The sequence below is a fragment of the Lepidochelys kempii genome, chromosome 7, assembly GCF_965140285.1.
Source record: "Lepidochelys kempii isolate rLepKem1 chromosome 7, rLepKem1.hap1, whole genome shotgun sequence".
Classification (NCBI taxonomy): Eukaryota; Metazoa; Chordata; order Testudines; family Cheloniidae; genus Lepidochelys; species Lepidochelys kempii.
The window spans coordinates 124368061-124390272 of record NC_136386.1 but is presented as its reverse complement, the minus strand read 5'-3'; the positions used below and the strand labels follow the sequence as shown (position 1 = coordinate 124390272).

Genomic DNA, 22212 nt, shown 5'->3' with positions numbered 1-22212 from the left:
AAGTTTTAGTTTCTACAATGTACCTCTCAATTCAAGGCACTTTCCCAAAATATTCATTCCTTAAGCATCAAAATTCAATTTCAAAGGATGTATAATTTTCCCAGTGAAAAGCCCTTTGGCCTCTTCATCACAAATGATTCTGTGCCTTGTTCTAAATTTCAATATTCTGAATTTCAACATAGGCTAGAGTCAATTTTCAAACTTCTCCCTCATAACTTCTTGGGGAGGAGGAATCCGAAAAGGAAGAGAATTTCAGCAATCCTATACCACATAAGAAACAAATTCAAATAATTATATATTCAGCGTCACCAGCCTACATCTTATATATAGTCCAAATTACCCTCATGCAATGTTCTATGCCTCTCAAGTGCTAATCAATTTTAGTTCCCTCAGAAAAAGATTAACCCTCTCTCCTAAATTAGTGCCACTATATAAAGTCAATATTAATCTAAATCCTACCTAGCAGCAAAGTCTTCAGAGGCATTAACTACCCAATATTGACCAGAAGACAAGTTAAAAGTGAGTGAATACTGAAAGGGCAAAGACAGTCTTAAAAAGGGAGACACAGTCAACTCAATCCTATTTCTGTATGAAAATGTTTTACCTACTGCTGCCAGAAGTGACACCTAAGATTGTAACTGAAAAAAAATCAAAGAAGAAATATTTCTCTAAGTATGGTTACTCTGTGCATTTGATAGCACTTTGTGTACAGTCAGTTCATCAGTTTCTCCTGTTTGTGTGGGTCTTTCAAACACAGCAATAGAAGAGAGAAAATCATTTTTGAAACTGAGGAGAAAATGTGGTTGTAAAACCACAGAAACTGGCAGGGGGTTTCAGGCCTGAAACTACTTTCAAGTTTTGTTTTTAAACTGGTTAGAATTCAAGTTGATTTACAGCAACTAAGCTTAATATTGGAAAAGAGCAGTTATTTCAGAAGGCAGCACTGCTCCCTGTGCGTACAGAATCCTGACCTGATGTCATGTCTTATCCTTTGGACAGCACGGTCGGGGTCTCAGTGGAGACCACGAACAGCACTACTCCTCCATTTGATGCTAGCTACAGTTCTTGTGCAACACTAGAAGCATTAACAACTTTCGACATCAGATCTAAGACCTTGGAAGCACTTCTAGCATTTGATGCCATTTAGATGCTAAAAGTACTGCCAAGGCATGATCTCAATGGCGGTAGCACCTCTAGTATGAACACGGAGACCGATGCGAATATTCAATGCTAGAAGAGCTGGGGAGGAGAGCCAAGGTGAAAAAATGGCAACCGTGAAGAGGAAGAGGGAAGAGAGGAGAGAACATCAGAGGAAGGATTATTTAAGGAGATAAAGAAAAAAGATCCCATCAAGCAGCACTCTGTCAAGCAGACAAGCAGCACTGCCTCCAAAAGAGCCAATTCAGGCTTCAAGAAGTGGCAGAAACAATGGGGAAGGGCCGACCCACCTTACCTAAGAGAAGAAAAATAGAAGAATCAGGGTATTGACCCTTACGTTCCAAATTTTGACCCCTTTACTATGATTGATGGGACAATGACCATACAACTCACTTATGAAATAAACCCTAAAGTAATATGGCCAATCAACCTCACATCTTTTCATGTTTTTGTTGTTCAAAAAAAAAAAAAATCAATGGAGCACAGAGATTTAACTCAAACTCACCATTCTTAAAATAGTGCCTGACGATGACTCATGCCCCACAGTTTGTCATGTATGCAACAGCATATTACAATCACGGCCGAGTTTTACAGTCTGGATATTGTACAATCATAGTTCGCTAGCCCACTGTTCTTACTGATGTTAATGCCACTCAGTTTTTATTAATATTAAATATTGGATTTAGCAGTTGCATAGCAACGGCAGAACATCTTATGTGCAATGCTTGACATTAAAAATGGCAAATAAGGGAAGAATGAATGTATTCAAAAATTATACTAAGGACCTGGCAGAACAACCATGCAGCCGAACCAAAAAAAATGCAGAGTGCAACATAGCAAAGGTGGAGTAAGACTTGCCATGTTATGTTCAATCACTTAGGATTTCAAAAAAGCATTTGTGCAGAATGAATCATGCATAATATACTAAAAACAAAATTTTGAAAAAGGAACTGCCTACTTTTTATAGTATTTTTTCTCTCCATTGTCACTGCTCTTAGAAGCTTGAAAAGAACATTTCTTTTCCCACCGATTTTGTCCTTTTCCATTTGGAAGATGATTTTTTCCCTGCATTTCAAATGGAATAAAAATTAACATGGCTGCCTTTGTTAAATTCTTTGTGTGTATATTTTCATCTTCTACCTCAGTATTTGATAGTTCACCGCAGCTAAAGAGCAGGGCCAGTGAAAAAATCACAGAAAATCACAGACAATGAGAGGAGAAGGAGGGGAATGAAGATCCCATGATTTCTGAGGGTTTCTGCAGTTTTTAACATTTCCCAGACTGTTCCACAGAATCTATGCTTCTATACTGTCTAAAGCTTTGTCTAATGTTAAAAGTGACCTGCAGAGGGAAGACAGGGAAAAACAAACAGAATTTGTCTTTTTATTCTTTATAATACATTAATAATGCTCAAAAGTGCTGGGGGGTTTTTAGGGGTTTGGGGGGAATTTTTTTTGCTTGCACATTAGTAGTTAGATCTTGTTCACTCTAGAAGGCTCTATGGTGTCTGGAGAATTAGTAAAGCAGTCAAAAACCTCCAAACCGGAACAACTGACAAGGGAATGCATTTCTATATTCAGACTATTAAAAAGTTTTAAATATTGTTAACACCCATTTCCTTCAATACCTAAAAAAATGTTACTTTAGGTGCAAGAGTTAACAACACATCCTCCAAGAACTTTCTAGCAAAACCTGAGGAGAGTAGACTTCATATTGACCTTCCTGATGTTTGCTTGTAAGGTTAAAAAAACCCACATGCGTGTCAGGCCTTCTTTGTCAATCATAAAGAAACTACAGGTAAAAATCCCAATTAAAACAAAAATTTTTGCAAGTCATCTCTGAGACCCTGCCCAATGTACACCAACAAGCTGCCCACCCATTAACCCAGCCTTGGAAAAAGAGTGTGAATTCTCTTCTCCACAACTATGTTCACCTTCATGAAGTGTTGGCTTCAAAATCTGGATGTGCCATTTACCCACTAACAGTAGTGAGCTCAATAAAGCAGGTTGATTATCCAGGTTTTCATGCTCACATAGTACCAGAGTGCCTTTGCCTCTATATCTAGGTAACTGTAAAAAGAGAATGGACACTTCCCCCCCCCCCCCAAACACATGACCTGGCAAAGAGGTATTATGGAGCCATGATGCTACAAACAGTTTTCCTAACCCATATGCAGAAAAATGGTGGCTCAATACTTCAAGCTTTGAAAAAGATCTAATTAGGGTGTAAGCACCTCAGGTCTTCTTTTAGACCCAATAGCCAACAACATTTGCAGTGCTTAACCAATAATAAGGCTGCTTAAAATATTAATGATGAAAAAAATATTAGTGAGGCCCGTAAACTCCCCCCCTCAAAGGGGAAAAGCATCACCAAACTCAGAAACTGCATACTGTTTGCTGTGGCCCTTTGTCCTCTCCTACTCCTACTTCCCCAAGGTTTGTCACTAATCCAGGTTCAAACAAGATCACTAAGACTTCAGCCCTATGATCTCATTCTCACACCGGTACAAACCACAAGGACTTCCACTGAAGTCAATAAATGCGGCTCTACATGGGCACAGGGATTCACTCATTCAGGCTGCAGGATTGAAGCCTGTGATTATTTTAAGGCAAACACTGGGCAATGGATCAAGGACATCACATTTAATTAATGTGTAGAGCATTATGCATACAGTTATGACAGAAGTAACAATGCAAGTCAAACAACCAAGATAACCTGCCTTCTTAAAACTGTTACTTTCCTTAATTTTGTACCATGGATAAGACTATGATAATTGCAAGGTTTGGGTCTCACTTCACTGCTTAACATAGGTAAACGAGACACATCTTGCTGCTTAGCTGAGCAAGTTTTTGCCTGTAACAGCTTAGGCATTTTAAATGAAACAGTACATATCAAACTGATCTAAGAAAGTAACTTTGTTCCAATCTGAATTATCATAATTCCTTAGTTAAAAACGAAACATTACAAAAGACCCAATGATAGGAATGCACCCACAATTTATTTACAGGTACCCTAAACCTCTGTCTCAGGCATTTGGGAAGAGTCCATCATTATTGTATTGGGTCAACCGCTGAAGCGCCACTAAAGGGAGCACAAAAACAAACACAAGCACTTTGGGTAGAACCCAAAAAGTGTGTTTTAGTTGATTTTTAAAACTTTCTGCAGGATTTTTGTAAAGTAGTATATTTTGTTTATATTGGGTTAATGTAGGGGCCTACTCAATGGTCTGGTTGTAATATAAAACAACGTAACATGTGGGAAGAGTTGGGGAAGGAGAGATCAGGTAATTCAATGACAAAAAAAAAAAATGTTAATGCAGAGTTAAGGTAGTGTGGTGGTATGCCATCCCCTTGGAGTTGGAGTTGAGCAAAATTCAAACTTCTGAAAATCATGAAAACCAGTTAATGTTGGTCATGTAACCTTAACTCTGCCCACCTTCAACAATGCCCCACTAGACCCCATTAACATACATACCTTTACTCTGCCAACCCCACAGTTGCTGAAAGTATAAGCACTTCACCTCCTTTTACAACCAGTTCACTCTCACCCTCAAGATTCCATTACAGATAACAATTTCCTAATTCAAAAAGTGTTACATCCAAGATGGGGGAATTTTATATTACACTTCATCTTGACAGATGAAGAATTGATCACAGAACTAAAAATTAATGGCAGGTTAGGTACAAATGATCGTGACTTGATCACATGTATGATGTGCAAACAGAATAAATCCAGACTAGTAAAATATATAACTGGTGCTTTAAAAAGGGCCAATTTCACAAAACTGAAAGCAATTATGAGCCAATTCAGCTGGGAGAAAGAATTTAAAGAGAAAGATCTGAATGGTAATTGGGAACTCTTTAAGAGCATTTTACTAGATGCTCAGAAAGCCACAATCAAGAAAGAAGGTTGTGCTGGTTAAAATACCAACCTGGCTTAGAGGGGAAGTGATAGCAGCTATAAAGTATTTTGTGTGTGTGTGTGGAGTTCATTAATATATGCAAATGGTAGAACTGTCAATAATAACAAAGAAAAAGACAGAAGTGTTCAATAATTATTTCTGTTCTATATAAAAGAAAAAGCAGGATGATGTATTCATATCAGATTATGCTGTATTTCCAGTCCAACAGTAACTAAGGAGGATGTTAAACAACAACTACTAAAGTAAGACAGCTTTAAATCAGTCCATATGGATAACTTGGATGTAAGAGTTTTTAAAGAGCTGTATGAGGAGCTCACTGGACTGTTAATGTTGATTATTTTAGTAAATTTTGGAATGCTGGGGACATTAGGAAAAACTTCCTAGCTGTCAGGGTAGTTAAGAACTGGAATAAATTGCCTAGGGAGGTTGTGTCATTGAAGGTTTTAAGAACAGGTTAGACAAACACTTGTTAGGGACAGTCTAATTATTATTTAGCCCAGCCTTGAGTGTAGAGGATGGACTAGATCAGCAGTTCTCAGGTAGGGGTGTGGGACCCCCTGGGGGACCATGAGCAGGTTACAAGGGGTCTGCCAAACAGGGCCGGTGTTAGACTCACTAGGGCTCAGGGCAGAAAGCCGAAGCCTTGCCATGCAAGGCTGAAGCCCAATGCCCCAAGCCCTACCACCTGGGGCTGAAGCCAAAGCCTGGGCAGCTTAACTTGTGGGGCCCTGGTGGCATGTGGTCTGAGCCAACTGCCCTGCTTGCTATCCCCCAACGCTGGTGCTGGCCTTTATATGCACAAAAACAGTTTTTGTGGAACAGGTGGGGCGTAGTTTTTATAGCACATTGAGGGGGCTTCAGAAAGAAAAAGAACCTCTGGACTAATGACCTATTGAGATCCCTTCCAGTTTCACACTTCTATGATTCTGTGACAGCCAGGTACTCTCATATGCTAATAGCGCTGCAACCCCCGATGTCTCCAACAGCCTAATATACACAACAGAAAACCCCGGCAGAATCCTCTCCAAGACAGCTTTCAAAGTGGATAGGCAACTATCCAGTACACCTCTCTAAAATCTGGACATATTAGGAACGTATATTGCCCCCATTACAACAGTATCTGAATACCGCATAATCTAACGTATTTATCTTCCCAACAGTCCATGAGGAATGGAAGCACTACTAGCCACACCTGACAGATGGGGAACTAAGTAACTACAGGAGCCTGTGACAGAGCAAGGAATCAAACCCAAGTCTCCTAAGTCCCAGACGAGCACCCGAACCACTTAGCTAGCCTTCCTGTCCAGGTAGAAAACACATCCCATCCAGTGTGAACTCATCCATTCCACTAGAGTCCTCAGTAGGGTTGACCACAGAGGTGGAGCCAATGGTATCGAAGATTGTGGGTAGATTTTTAAGTCTGGACAGTTTTGTCTAGAGGAGACTCAACCACTAGTGGACACCATGTAGTCTCCATGCTATCTCCAGACCAAAAACCTGATAGAAATAAAAAATATCCGAGGATTGTGTCAAAGTGGCAGTTACCTCATCATCTTTTCCATGAAGTGGCAATTGCTCTGGCTGACTGAGCTTAAATATTCTAGGGGTTTGGAGAGGGTGGAGATGGGAAGGACAGTCTGCCTGTATATGCTGCCTCTCTTTTTAATCTGCCTTGCTGCTGATGCTTTATATCAGGATTTCTCAAACTTTTTAATATTATGGACACATTTTAATAGAGGTATTGTCTCACTGACCACCTTCCCTTCCTTTGTGACCCTTCTCTTCCATTCATGAGGACATAACATCTTTGCAACAATTGTTTACGTGGAAAAGCAGTATTAGGAAAGTGACATTTTATCTATTGTAACACACCTTAGCAACTGGAAACCAAGACAAGCTGGCCCCATGTGACCAACCAGCTTTCTTCTGAGCATCAGCCAATGCTCCACCGACCAGACTTTGGGACCTTCTTCTTAGTTGTTCCTTCAAACCAACCCCAAAGACCACAGGATGGTAAAGAATGAAAGATTTTCTGTAATTGTCTATATACTACATGTAAATAATCTCTTTTTACCTTTAAATAGGTCATTCCATCTTGAGGCAAGGTTGTTGGTTTATTTAAAAAAAACAAAAAATGTGTATTAAACTTTGAAAGGAAAGTGGGGTTTGATTTTTAGTATTGTATTATACAGGTGAAAGCTGAGGTTCTGCAAATAAAGCACCCACATTCTGAGATCCTAACAGGCTGTCAGGAAGCTCACTTTCACCTAACAAGAAACCAGGCAGACAGACACTATACAGAAGATTTAAGGGGGGGAGGGGAAGCAGGGCTGGCCAGAACTCACAAAATACAACCTTAGATGCACTAGAAAACCTAGATCATCCTCGAAAGCCACCAACAAGAAACTATGTGTTGGCAAGAGGAATTGAAGCCTGGTTTACAATTTCCTACAATGCTTGCTTTTATAGAAACATGCTTCTTCAGCATGACTACTTTCCATCCGAGACAGAACCTAATCAAAAGATATTCTAGAGTGTTTGACACACACCTTGTGAAAGCAATATCTACATTGTTCCAAATGCCATTTTGCTAGTGAATTTTTGACAAGTAGCTAAATATCTTCGATAACTCTAGAAGACCACACCGTTGCTAATGATTCCATTTCCAAACTAACGTGTGGCTAAGCTGAATTTGGGTGCATGACTAAACACAGACTGGAACTGCCCTTTGGCAAGAGCAGGAACACAAGGCTATGTACTGCATCTGTGTGAGATCCAAGAAACACAGCACATGTCCGAGGTGCTAGTATAAAATTCCCAAATAAAAACTACATTAAAGTGGAGTTAAGTTTGAAAGTACATATTGGTAATTTAAGGTAAACTATATTACAGAGATGTTATAATTATCTCAAAACAGCATTATAAATCCAGGAAATTCACAGTTGGGGTTAAGTTTAAGACATCCAAAACATGTTAAGGAATGTAAATACACAATCAGAACATTCAAACCACCGTAGCGCTGTCATAGGGCTTGCCTATACAGTGGGGTAATGTGCACTACAGGGGTGTTCCAAATTAACAGGTTCATGTAGATCATGCTGGTGTGCTCTCAAGGTTCTCTAGTGTACTTTAATATACCTTTAGTGAGCACCAGTAAGGTCTGCATGGACTGATTAATGTGCAACACATCAGTGCATTTTAAAAATCACACCTCCACATGTGCACATTACTCCATCATGTAGACAAGCCAGTAATCTCTTCATACTTCCTATATAAAATAGCTGAAGCTCCCTCCAGGGGCATCTTCCATTGGTGTGCTGTTGGCCACTGTTATGCAAGGAGCATCTAGGAGCTAAGCTGAGTAGGCCTTTCTGCCTGGAAAATTCATGTGTTCTTTTGTTTTTGCATGCAAACAGATACAGAATTGGCTCTCTAAACTTTAAGGTTAATTTCATTGAACACAGACTGACTCAAGCTTATTCCACTCATCTTATTATCTTGACCTGATTCAACCAACTGGCCTTGAAATGAAAATGAAAGTTTTAATTAATACAAAATGCTCAGAACAAATATTTGAGAAATTCAATAGTTTCAATATGAACATAGGATGATTTTATTCTTCTTTTTTCATTGGCCTTGTATTGCCAATCATAACAAAAGTGTTTTTGCCTTGAATATTATCCTTCCTGATTGAAACCAAATTCCACACAGAAATTCAGAGAAATATGCCTAACTGAAGCTTCAGGAATTTGGCTTGTTTCACTTTGAATAAGAAAATCCTCAAACACAGGAACTTTTATCATCTCACTTTGGCTCCCATATGGGATATCACTCTGTGAGCCTGTTAGAATAATCTCTTGATCAGTGACGGGGCTTTTGTTTTGGATACCAAGAGATATATCTTTGGCCATCTGAATTTCTTTGCTAAGGGTGGAGAGGATCTGTTGCTGGCTTACTCAGTTTATTGTTCAGCTGTGTTTCCCCTTGCTATAGAGGATATGGAAGGTAGGTGTTTTTGAGATCTTGTTAGGAAGGTGTGTGGTTCCATGTAATGGAGAACCCTACCTAATTCTTCCACATCCCTTGGTCTACAGAATAGTTCTCATGGTGTCCATCGGATAAAATGTGATGGGCCTCTAGGAACTGATGTAGATCTTTGAAAAGTCCATTCACTCTCTTGCTTTTGGTGCAATATCTCAACACAATGCGGTGCTGGTGAAACAGAGAGGCTGGTGAAGCTCAGGGCTGAGTCTATTAAAATGATCTACATACTTATATGGCCCCCCTCACTTAGTATCAAAACACCCAAACAGTAGGTCTCTTTTAGGAACAAGTCCCCTTCTGACACGGTAACTGTTTTTTTCCACCCCACCAATCATACTACAGTGGTCACTGTTTCCATTTTTTATGACTCAGAGCATTGGGCAACATTCTTCTGTTCTGCCTTCCTCTTTTTTCAGTTATTTTGCAAAGAAGAAAACAGAACTCTTTCTTTGAGAATGGGGCTTAATGGGAAACTTCTTGAGAATATGGAAAAAAGTTTGCAGATTACTGACATGGAGGGAGAATCTATATGGGCTAAGTCTAAATTCTGCAGGTGAAAGTGTGTCTAACTTATTTTCCTCTTTTATCTTTATTAAATATTAAATTACCTATTTTTTTTTAATAACTTGAGTCTTTATATTTATGCTTGAGTTCTGGTTTCCTAGTGACCCTAAGGCAGGTCACTACTTCTTACCACAAGATTAATCTGTTTCCTTACCACCTTCTTCCAAAAGTATTAGAGCTGTAAAACAGGGTGATGCAGCATGGGGTGGAAAGGAAGTATTGTAAATGACAGAGTTTCATTTGTAGGACTGAGTCAGTAAGAAAAATGGACAACTTCTATTAGGAAGAATTACCCCTTAATATTCACTAGAGTACTTTATTTTAGTCGTCTTTCCTTTGAGCAGATGGCCTTCCAGTCTCTTGTAGCACGGGAGGGTGGTCTGGGGGAGGAATGATCCTAAGGGCTCAGAAAGGATGCAGAATATTCAAAAGTGGAGTGGGTAATTGGGGGATGAATGGGAGTTGCTCATAGCAGATGATGAGGTTGTCTTCCTAACGAGAAACATCCACTTCTAAGTATACAGAGCACAGCATCTGCCTGGGCATGCAGATGTAAGCCTACAAAATGTGATAGTTCTTTCTGAAACTGTAGGTTTGAGCTGCAGGGTGAGGTACAACTGATTTTAGCTCTGAAGAAGGCATCTTCTAACGCCCCAGGCCCCAGTCACTTAGTTATAGGCTCTGCTATTTCTCTGGTTCTAGGGCAGCACCTTTGGTATAGCTGATAATCCTCTGTTACGCCCTAAGTCCTTACTAGCTCTAAAGCAACTTGAACTATTAGTAGAAGTATATTGCCTGGAGACTATAACTGGCATACCAGGTCAGTGGTCCGCATAGTCCAGTACTAGCTGCTTCAAAGGAAGGTGGTAGAAACCATGCAGTAGCCAGCTACGGACTAATCTGACCCTAGGGAAAGTTTCTTGCAATGCTCAAGTCATGAGTAACTGACTAAAGCATGGGGGTTTACAGCCCCTGTTTTTCAGACTAATGTTTATCATCGTGTGTCTAATTCTTTGACATTTACTAATCTTTTAGCCTTAATCTTGCATCATTCAGTTGCGTAGGCTACACAGAAGGGTTCACATACTCAAGGCCAGAAAGGACCACTAGGATCATCTAGTCTGACCTGTATAACACAGAACATGGAACTAATTCCTAGAGAAGATCTGTTAGAAAAACATCCAATCTTGATTTTAAGATGGTCAGTGATGGAGAATCCACCCCAACCCTTGGCAAATGGTTCCAATTGCTAATCATCATAGAAACATAGGGCTGGAAGGGACTCCGAGAAGTCATCAAGTCCAGCCCCACCCTCTGCTATGGCAGGACCAAATAAACCTAGACCGCCCCTGAGGGGTGTTTGTCCAACCCCCTTTCAAAAACTTCCAATAATGGGGATTCCCCAACCTTCCTTGGAAGCCTATTCCAGAGCTCAACTATCCTTACACAGAGAAAGTTATTAATATCTAGCCTAATCTACAGTAAGGGAGATTTAAGACCATTACTTCTTAGCCTACCTTCAGTAGACAATGAGAACAATTAATCACCGTCTTCTTTAGAACAGCCCTTAGCATAGTTGAAGACTGTTTTCAAGTCCACCTCAGTCTTCTTTTCTCAAGAATAACATGCCCAGTTTTTCTGATGGTTCATCAGAGGATAGGTTTTTCTAAATCTTTTATCATTTTTGTTGCTTTTCTCTGTACTTTCCCCAATTTGTCCATACCTTTCCTAGCGCATGGCACCCAGAACTGGACACAGTAGTCCAGAGCCAAGTAAAGTGGGACAATTACCTCCTGTGTCTTCCATAACACTCTTGTTAATACACCCTAGAATATTAGCCTTTTTCACAGCTGCATCATATTGATTCACATTCAGTTTGTGATCCACTACAATCTACAGCTCCTTTTTGGCAGCAATACCACCTAGCCAGTTATTCTCTGGGTAGTAGATGTGCATTTGACTTTCTGTTCCTAAGTGTACTACCTTGCACTTGTCTTTACTGAATTTCATCTTGTTGAATTCAGATCAATTCTCCAATTTGTCAAGGGCATTTTGAATTCTAATACTATCCCAACAAAGTGCTTGCAACCCTCTCAATTTATAAGCACACTCTCCATCCATTATCCAAATCATATATGAAAATACTGCATAGTATCAGACCCCAGGACTGACCCCTGCGGAATCCCATTAAATATGCCCTCCCAGTTTGACAGCAAACCATTCATAACTAATTGATGAGTATGGTCTTCCAATCAGTTATGCAACCACCTCATAGTAATTTAATCTAGACATTTCCCTAGTTTGAGAATGTATGTGGGACTGTGTCAAAAGCCTTATTTTAAAAATCAAGATATACCACATCTACTGCTTCCCTCCCTTGTAGGCCACTAACTCACTCACAGAAGGAATTTAGGCTGGTTTGGCATTTGTTCTTAACAAATCCATGCTGGCTATTCCCTACAACCCTATTATTAGGTGCTTACAAAATGATTGCTTAATAGTTTGTTCCAGTGTCTTTCCAGGTATCAAGGTTGGGCTGAGTGGTCTATAATTCCCCAGGTCCTCTTTCTTCCCCTTTTTAAAGATAGGGACTATATTTGTCCTTCTCCAGTCTCCTAGGACTTCACCTGTCCTCCAGGAGTTCTCAAAGAAACCTGTTAACTGTTCTGAGATTCCTTTAGCTAGCTCCTTACGTACCCTAGAATGAATTTCATCAGGCACTGCCAACTTGAATACATATAAACTAGGGCTGTAGCATAATTGCAGTTAACTCATGCGATTGACTCAAAAAATAATAGATATTAATCGCAGTTTTAATCACATTGTTAAACAACAGAATACCAACTGAAATGTATTAAACATTTTCGGGTGTTTTTCTACCTTTTCACATATATTGATTTTAATTACAAACACAGAATACAAACTGTACAGTGCTTACTTTGTATTACATTTGATTACAATGACAAACAAAAGAAATAGTATTTTTCAATTCACCTCATACAAGTACTGTAGTGCGATCTCTATCGTGAAAGTGCAACTTACTAACGTAGATTTTTTTGTTACATAACTGCACTCCATAACAAAACAATGTAAAACTTTAGAGCCTACAAGTCCACTGAGTCCTACTTCTTGTTCAGCCAATCGCTAAGAGAAACAAGTTTGCTTACGTGTACGGGAGATAATTATGCCCGCTTCTTATCTACACTGTCACCTGAAAGTGAGAACACCCCATCTGCATGGCACTTTTGTAGCCAGCCTTGCAAGGTATTTACATGCCAGATATGCTAAGGATTCATATGCCTCTTCACGTGTCAGCCACCATTCCAGCTGACATGCTTCCATGCTGATGATGCTTGTTAAAAAAAAAGTGTTAGTTAGATTTATGACTGAACTCCTTGGAGGAAAATTGTATGTCTCCTGCTCCATGATTTTACCTGCATTCTGCCATACACATTTTGTGTTATGGTAGGCTGTGATGACGATCCAGCATATGTTGTTTGGTTTAAGAACATTTTCACTACAGATTTGACAAAACACAAAGAAGGTTCCAATATAAGATTTCTAAAGATAGCTACAGCACTCGACCCAAAGTTTAAAAATCTGAAGTGCCTTCCAAAAATCTCAGAGGGATGAGGTGTGGAGCATGCTTTCAGAAGTCTTAAAAGAGCAACACACTGATGCAGAAACTACAGAACCCAAACCACCACAAAAGAAAATCAACTTTCTGCTGGTGGCATCTGACTCAGATGATGAAAATGAGCATGTGTCAGACCGCACTGCTTTGGATCGTTATCAAGCAGAACCAGTCATTGTTGGCATGGACGTATGCCCTCTGCAATGGTGGTCGAAGCATGAAGGGACATATGACTCTTTAGCACATCTGGCACGTAAATATCTTGCGATGCTGGCTACAACAGTGCTATGCAAACACCTATTGTCACTTTCAGGTGATATTGTACATAAGAAGCAGGTAGCATTATCTCTGCAAATGTAAACAAAACTTGTTTGCCTGGGCGATTGGCTGAACAAGAAGTAGGACTGAGTAGACTTGTAGGCTTTAAAGTTTGATATTGTTTTATTTTTGAATGCAGGTTTTTTTGTAAATAATTCTACATTTGTAAGTTCAACTTTCATGATAAAGAGATTGCACTACAGTATTTGTATTAGGTAAACTGAAAAATACTATTTATTTTGTTTTTTACAGTGCAAATATTTGTAATAAAAAATATAAAGTGAGCATTGTACACTGTGTAGTGTGTTGTAATTAAAATCAGTATATTTGAAAATACAGAAAACATCCAAAATATTTAAATGGTATTCTATTATTGTTTTATCATGTGATTAAAAAAAGTAATCATGATTAATCGCTTGACAGCCCTAATGTAAACTTATCTAAATATACTTTAACCTATTCTTTCCCTATTTTGGCTTGTATTCCTTCCTCATTATTAATTATTATTATTATTATTATTAACTGTGTTAAGTATCCTGTCACCATCAACTTTTTTAGTTATCCTCACTATTAAAAATGTACACCTTGTTTCCAGTCTGAATTTGTTTAGCTTCAGCTTCCATTGGATGACATCATACCTTTGTCTGCTAGACTGAAGAGCACATCATCAAATATTTGTTATCCATGTTAGTACTTATAATAGATTGTAATTAAGTTGCCCGTTAGCCTTCTCTTTCCTAAGAGAAACAGATTGAGTTCCTTAAGTCTATCGTTATAAGGCAGGTTTTCTAATCCTTTAATCATTTGTGTGGCTCTTCTCTGAACCCTCTCCAATTTATCAACATCCTTCTTGAACTACGGACATCAGACCTGGATACAATATTCCAGTACCACCCACACAAGTAGAATAACTTCTCTATTCCTACTCAAGGATTTCCCTGTTTATCCATCCCAGGATCACATTAGCTCTTTTAGCACACTGGGAACTCTTATTTAGCTGGTTAGCCATGCATCCCCAATCTTTTTCAGAGTCACTGCTTCCCAGCATAGAGTCCCCCATCCTGTAAGCAGGGCCTACACTGAGTGTGTGCGGGCGTTGTTTGCTTGCACCAACTTACCAAGTGATCCAGATCAGTGAGCTATCCTCATTATTTACCATTTCCCCAATTTTTGGATCACCTGCAAACGTTATCAGTGATGACATTGTGTTTTCTTCCAGGTCACTGATAAAAATGCTAAATAGCAGAGGGCCAAGAATCGATCCCTGCAAGACCCCCCACTAGAAATACACCTGCTCAATGACAATTCTTTGTTTACAATTACAGCTTGAGAACTACCAGTTAGCTGGCTTTTATTCCATTTAATGTGTGCCATGTTGATTTTGTATCATTCTAGTTTTTTTAACCAAAATATCATGTGGAACTAAGTCAAATGCTGTACAGAAGTCTAAGCTTATTACATCAATACTATTACCTTTCTCACCCAAAAAATCCCTTCAAAAAATTGTATCAATCTATTTTCCATAAACCCATGTTGATTGTCCTTCATTATATCACCCTCCTTTAATTCTTTATTAATCAGCTGCTGTATCAGCGATGCTATTATCCTAAGGATAAAAGAACCCTCATTAACAGCTGAAATCTGTTGTTTCAATTTCACTAGATGTAATTTTGTTAGGAGTATAAACAAAAACGCACCCAATTTACTTTCACCTTCCTGTTTGTTTTGTGTACCTCTCAGTTATTTGCCTCAACTAAAAGTCCCACTTTTATTCACACTCTCCTCATACTTTAGTCTAAGCATAGCCAAAGCACTTGCCAGCAAATCACTATATTTAAGAGGAGGTGATCAGAACTGAAGACCATATTCAAAGTTATGTTGTACCCATTTGCAAACTCGATATTTTCTATCCCATTCTTTACACATAATTATACACAGTTTAATTTGACCATGGGTGTTTACTGTGCATATGTTTTTATTAATATGTCAAAATTATGCCCAGGTCTCTTTCATAAATTGATAGCTAATTTAGAATCACCCCATATCTGTGCAGTTCAAATTATACCTTCCAATGTACATTACTCAACTTGCATCTCCACTCTTTTTCCTGCTAGGTACCCTTTTGCAAGTTTAAGAAATTATCTTCAGGTTTATCATTTCATGAGATGAAGAAGCGGGTGAACAGTTCACACCAGATATACTATACATGCCCTGGGTACCTCACAATTATCCTTCTGAAGCCTTGAAAAGTGACCAGTCAGTCCTACTTTGCTTGGGTGGAACCCATACTTTCCCCTTGGAGTAGTCCTATTTTGAGTCTGGTAGGAGCTCTCTCCCTGGAAGCAATGGGAGCAACTCTGGGCAGGAATGGTATAGAACAGAAAGACCGCTATACAGCACTAGGTTTCTTCTAGGGTTAGCTCGCCACATTTGCCTTGCATTGGCAGAGCATGATTAGCTGCTGCAGGGTCTCAGAATGTTTAATCAAAACCGAGCAAGTAACTCTCTCCATCTGGGAATGTAAAACTATTAGGAAGACAAGTGCTCACAGCTCTTGAGCCTTCCGACACAGCTGTCGGAAGTGGAAAAAAAACTGGCTGGCACCTCAAAAAGAGGTCTTACTACTACTTAACAACAGAGCTGGTTTTGCCCCAGATGTTCCTTGGAGACTGAAGGAACACGGAGGATCAGTGGGCCCAAAATTGAACAGCAAGATTTTCCTCCTTCCTTGCAAGGTCTCAACAAAGTAACAAACACTGCCCAAGCCCTCTGTTAAAGTCTGCTTCACACAGACCCTTTGGCTTGAAGTCTGAATTTTAGATTTTCCCTGACCTCTCCCACATGGTTCTTGAAGAATGTATCCTACAAATGCGATGCAAGAGGAACCATTGAGCAAAGGAAGGCTCAGCTTCCACTGAAACTGCCTTTATATGTCTGAGCCAGTAGTGAGCACTATAGCCATTGAATTATACTATGCAAGAAAAGCTTGTTTGAAACCTGGCGCAACGCTACTTCCTGTCTCCTCAGCAACTGTGTACACTAGCCCTCAGTACAATTTACAGGAGCCTTACAAGATCTACTGCAAATTAGAATGTGCATAGCAGAATAGGAGGCAGTCAGCAGCACCACACGGGGGGAAGAAACAGACTCAAGCAGCTGGACCTAAAAGTGGTAGAGGATGAAGTACCACAGCTGCCCCTTGCATAGTCAGACACAAATGATAATAGGAACACTATGGATGTGCACACAAATGCCCCTGACCTTATGTAAGCCTTCTTTTCCTTACACACACACATATGTTGGTCATTTCTCCCTACACAATTCTTAACAGAGTAAGCTCTCCGGGACAGGACTGTGTCAAGCTCTCCATAAAGTGTCCTGCACACCTATTGAATCAATATTGGCACAGATAATTTTGGATTGTAAAAGAACCATATAGGTAATTTTGTATAGCAAGCCTACACAGCACCACCTGACTCACTGTGCTCAGTGCTAAAAGTTTTACTTTGTAAACTACAGGGGCATAATGCAGGGCAGTTTAGGCTACACTAACTTTTATTAAGTAATTTGTAACCATTGTTACTAGTAACAAAAGTTTCAAAAGCCCGATTTAATACCTCTGAACCAGTATCCAAGTATTCTAGTCTATCAGGGTTTGGTAACAAAAGAGATAGACTGTCTATCCCCAATGAACTCAAAATCAGAAAGGCCCAAGGAGTCTTCCTGGCATAGTTCAGCAGGGAGGTCTGCAAAATCCTAGTTTTCCACAATGACAAAGGAAGCAACAGCAACAAGGACACTACAAAGGGTATTTCTATTCCCTGTGCCCCTACACCAAGTGCACCCTGTAAAGAATGTAGCAGGAGACACTCAGATCCAGGGTCATTATGATTTTAGCCCAAGTCCTTGGGGAATGCTGATGCATGAGGAGGTGCAATGGATGCTGCAGACCCTCTTCAACTTAACCACAATTTTACCCCAACTCATTACCCACGTATGGCTGTTCAGTGGAAAGTGTAAAGTAAGTTTTGGGATGAGGCTAAACCTAGTTACTAATGAATAAAAAAAATTACATCTTTGTTAGCAACCTCAGCAACAAGAGAAAAAAAAACAACCCAGAAGTTACATGTACCATTTACTAACATGACACTCCAAAAAGTGACTAGATGCTAGTGGCACCTTAGAGACTAACCAATTTATTTGAGCATGAGCTTTCGTGAGCTACAGCTCACTTCATCAGATGGCAATTAAAGGTGGCAATTTTGCAACAGAAAAGCTTCAAAAACAGACTCCAGTGAGAAACTGCTGAGCTTGAATTAATAGGCAAACTAGATCCCATTAACTTGGGTTTGAATAGAGCCTGGGAGTGGCTGGGTCATTACACATATTGAATCTATTTCCCCATATTAAGTATCCTCACACCTTCTTGTCAACTGTCTAAATGGGCCATCTTGAATATCACTGCAAAATTTTTTCTCCTACTGATAAAAGCTCATCTTAATTAATTAGCCTCTTACAGTTTGTATGGCAACTTCCACTTTCTGCGTGTGTACACGAGTTCCATTCTATGCATCCGATGAAGTGGGCTGTAGCCCACAAAAGCTTATGCCCAAATAAATGTGTTAGCCTCTAAGGTGCCACAAGGACTCCTGTTGTTTTTGCGGATACAGACTAACACAGCTGCTACTCTGACACCTTAACATTGACCTTCTTTAGATTTGCACATCCAGTGACTCAGCTGTCAACCAACTGCTTTCATAGCAGATGTGTTATCTTCTTTGCAATAAGTACCAAGAATCACTACAACTCAGAACACAGTTTAGAATAATTTACAAGCCACTGCTATAGTTTGATAAGGCAAAAGTTATAGCTTAGGCTGCAACAGTGATTAGCAAGCTATTTCTTTTAAAAAGATGGAACAATATACTGCCATGAACTGCAGGGGTGCAGAATAAACTAACATACATAACTAGTTTAGAACTAGCTGAAATCATGCAAAAAACTAAATGCCAGTATTTCCATAAAACATTTTGCAATTTGAAATATTTAAAGTCTCTACAGACCAGAATCTCATGCATATCCATGCATTTAGATGTTTAAAATGATTTGTAAAAGTATCCTGAACACAATCCAAAGATTTTGTATGATCTTGGATTACTCTATAGTTGACTACTCAAAACAAAGGGCTAAGATTCCCCCCCCCCCCCCCAAAAAAAAAGTGCCTAAAGCACCTCCCATTGTAGCAGGTCAGGATCCATAGTATTTTTAAAGACTAGCCAAATTTATTTAGGAGCCTAGCTTTAGGCAACTGGTTTTGAAAATCTTGGCTATACTATTACAGCTCTACAAACTCATTGCTGCTTCATGGTTAGCATTCTAAACCTGCAAAATGCTAATGTAGCCAATTACAATTTAACAACCCATGTGCAAATAAACTGGCAACATTTTAAAGCAAATAAAATTGTATAGGTATACTAACATCCTAGTCTTGGGATATCCAGTCAAGCTACGCAAGGAGATGTGTTTGTCCCTTGCATACTCCCAAATGTGGAAGTAGGATCAGAAACTGGATCTGGAAGAAAGGGTAAACAGCATGTTAGTTAAATTCACAGATGACACTACATGGGGAGAGGCTGCAAACATTAGTGAGGACAAAAATACAAATGGATCTAGAGAGGTTATAGATACAGCTGGAAAACAGTATGGACAAGTGTAAATACATGAGAAAAATAATCTGAAACATTCAACAATAGGGATATAGAGTGGAAAGGAGTAAGTTAAAAGAAAGCTAGGAGTGACAGTACACAGCTAGTTGGATACAGGCATTGCAAGAGGATTTTGAAGTACAGAGGCATCATCAAAAAGAGAGCAGGGAAGTGAAAATTCTTCCTTATGTGACCTTTGAGCCACTAAAGCCATCAACTTGTACCAAACCAGGGATCAAAAAATTCACTCGCCCACAGCAAATAAAAAGCTTTCCTCAGCAAATGCCACCATGTTCTGCAGAACTGATTAAATTGCTAGCTAGTATGATTCTGAAGAGAGAGTCTGCATTTGTAAGGGTGAGCATTTTAGTCAATGAAGAGGGGTCCTGCAGTGCCTCCTAGCTTTAACTAGCAGCAGAGTGAAATTAACAAGATTGGTCGGTTTCATGGCAGCTATACAGCACTCTGAGGACACCTGTTAAAGGAGCAAGAACCAGCTTTAACAGCTCTGAGCAGCAACCAAGGTAGGTACTTCACCTATTCACAGGGGAGAATAGGAAAATTTCTCTGCACCTTGCCTGAAAGTTTCCTTTCTTGAAGTAATGTGATCCAAAGATCCATAACATAGGGTCTCTGCTCTGTGCAGCCCTGGAGACAGATCAGACAACTGTCAGTCTATGGCCAGGGAGGTGTGGCTCCTCCCCACCTCTGAGAAGCCCACGCCATTTGAGAGACTTTCACAGCAGAGGAAATCTATAACCATTGTGTGTCATGAGGAAAGTTAAGGATTAAGCATTAAGACTGAATACTAACAATCCTCCTGCAGAGCAAGGAATTTCAGTGAACACATTTGAGTGCAAGTTAATAATCCCATATCTTTCCCAAATTTACTGCCCATTCAAGGTGGGTTGGATTTGTGGGCCTCATTACTTCAAGCAAATATTTTTTCAGATAATGCAGAGATACAGATAAAAATAAGGAAACATAAGGAGGTTCACAGATCCAGAGACACTAGGAATTTCATAGCAGTGATCTTTCTGCTCATGAAGTTGTCACAGCTCAAAGAGTAAGCTGATTTTCGAAGATGGAGTTGCATTTTTTTACCTGAATCTCAGAAGCATAAAATGTCTTCACCACCTGGAAATGGACGATAAAGGGAAAGAAGCCCTCTGGCACCAGTTGATAGACTGATCCTTTTTTTCTGAACTGAGCTATGTGATTAATTTATATTTTGAGAGCTCTGTTGAAGGAAAGTTTCCTTAGCTCTATAGAACCTCAAGACAATCTTTGGTATGAAGGCAAAGTCCGTTCCAAGCACCTCTATCTTTACGGAAGAGACAGTATTGGAGAGTCCACGTAGCGAGCGCTTCCAACTCAGATCTTTCAAGCTGAACAGACTGCTTTAAAAAAATGCCACTTCAGTTGGCTAGGAAGTATGGAGAGACACTTTCCTGACTGGTTCAAATGGAGAGCCAGTAAAGCACTGAGAACCAGCTGTATGTACCATGGGAAAACTCTGGTGTACTTCAGAAGGATGCAGAAGAGACTGCTTTCCAAATATAACATTGGAAATCTGGATAAGATTAAATCCACATTTTGCCTGCGGCACAAAGGACGCTAGACAAAAGCAGCTACTTGACCTCTGAGCGTCTGAATCACCAGGACTGGCCTGAGTCCAATTTGAAGTCAAGAATCTATGGTACTGATGCAGATATTGGGAGACGGGAAAGAACTGAGAAGAGAACCTTGTCCTGCCAGCTATGGGCAAACCTCAGCCAAGCTCATGAATATACTGAATTAATAGAATTATTTCTGGAAGCTAGAAGCAAGGATACTACCTCTTGACTTGATACTGTTCAAGAGCCAGGCACCCACAGTCTGTCCAGATTCTTATGCATTATTGGCTGCTTTAAAAGCAGATTCCTTCTGGATAGAAAGCTGATGGAAGGTCTTTGTGCTACACCAAGGAGGTTGGAGAACCTCCTCGACCAACCTACTTGGTCAGAATGGGGCTACCAGAAATGCATATAGGAATCCTTTTAGCCACTTGGTCAACAGGGCTCTGTTGCCTTGGATTTGTAATCCTGCTGGCAAGAAAAGAACCCTGGTGCTTTATGTGTCAGGGGGAGGCACATAAATCTATTGCTGGGAGATGAAATTCCTTCACCAGGAGATGGAACCCTCTGGGTGTAATTCCCATTCTGAATGTTCTTTCTTGCCTGCTGAGCCAGTCAGCCATAACATTCATCCTCCCTGGAACTTTAAGGGAGCAGATTGACAGCATATTCTCCTCCACTCAAATTCTCAGGAGGGAAGTTTCTCTTTGAAGGATTGTGGACTTAGAACGGGGTGGGGTAACCATCAAAATATGGAATGACTGAGGGGCTGTCTGTCATGATCAGTACATGAGGGGAATCCAGATATGGTTCAGAGCCTTGGAGACCATATCAGATTGCCCTCTAGCCAACTTATGCTGTTTATTTTTGTTTGGACTAGATTCCATAGACCAGGAGTTCTCAAAATGGGGGTCGGGAGCTGTCAGCCTCCACCCCAAACCCCACTTTGCCTCCAGCATTTATAATGGTGTTAAACATATAAAAAAAGTGTTTTTAATTTAGAAGGGGGTGGGGTGCTGCACTCAGAGGCTTGCTGTGTGAAAGGGGTCACCAGTACAAAAGTTTGAGAACCACTGCCATAGACAGTCCTTCACTCTCTGTGAGCACCCAATCCCTCTAAAACAGTATCTATAGCAATAACTCCCCTGACTGGCTCACTTATTGGGAAGCCTGACTCATGTCTGATGGATCATTCAGATGGTGAATGAGTCAAAGTGCCCTCTCAGATGAAAAGAACAGTATTGGGAGAGG

At 39.9% G+C, this 22212-nt stretch overlaps 1 protein-coding gene across 2 annotated transcripts in view; it reads right to left on the bottom strand.

The window, feature by feature from the left end:
- Nucleotides 1-22212, bottom strand: part of LCOR (ligand dependent nuclear receptor corepressor) — a 72644-nt gene that overhangs the window by 25927 nt on the left and 24505 nt on the right. Inside the window, exons 3-5 of one of the 2 annotated variants that reach the window (XM_073354595.2) lie at nucleotides 19120-19212; nucleotides 6953-7063; nucleotides 2117-2223 (exon numbers count right to left, since the gene is read on the bottom strand). The exons of the other annotated variant lie outside the window; for it this stretch is intronic. Coding sequence (XP_073210696.1) covers nucleotides 2117-2223; nucleotides 6953-7014 — 169 coding nt within the window. The 5' untranslated portion in view covers nucleotides 7015-7063; nucleotides 19120-19212. The remainder of the gene's footprint in view (nucleotides 1-2116; nucleotides 2224-6952; nucleotides 7064-19119; nucleotides 19213-22212) is intronic. 2 annotated transcript variants of the gene reach the window in all.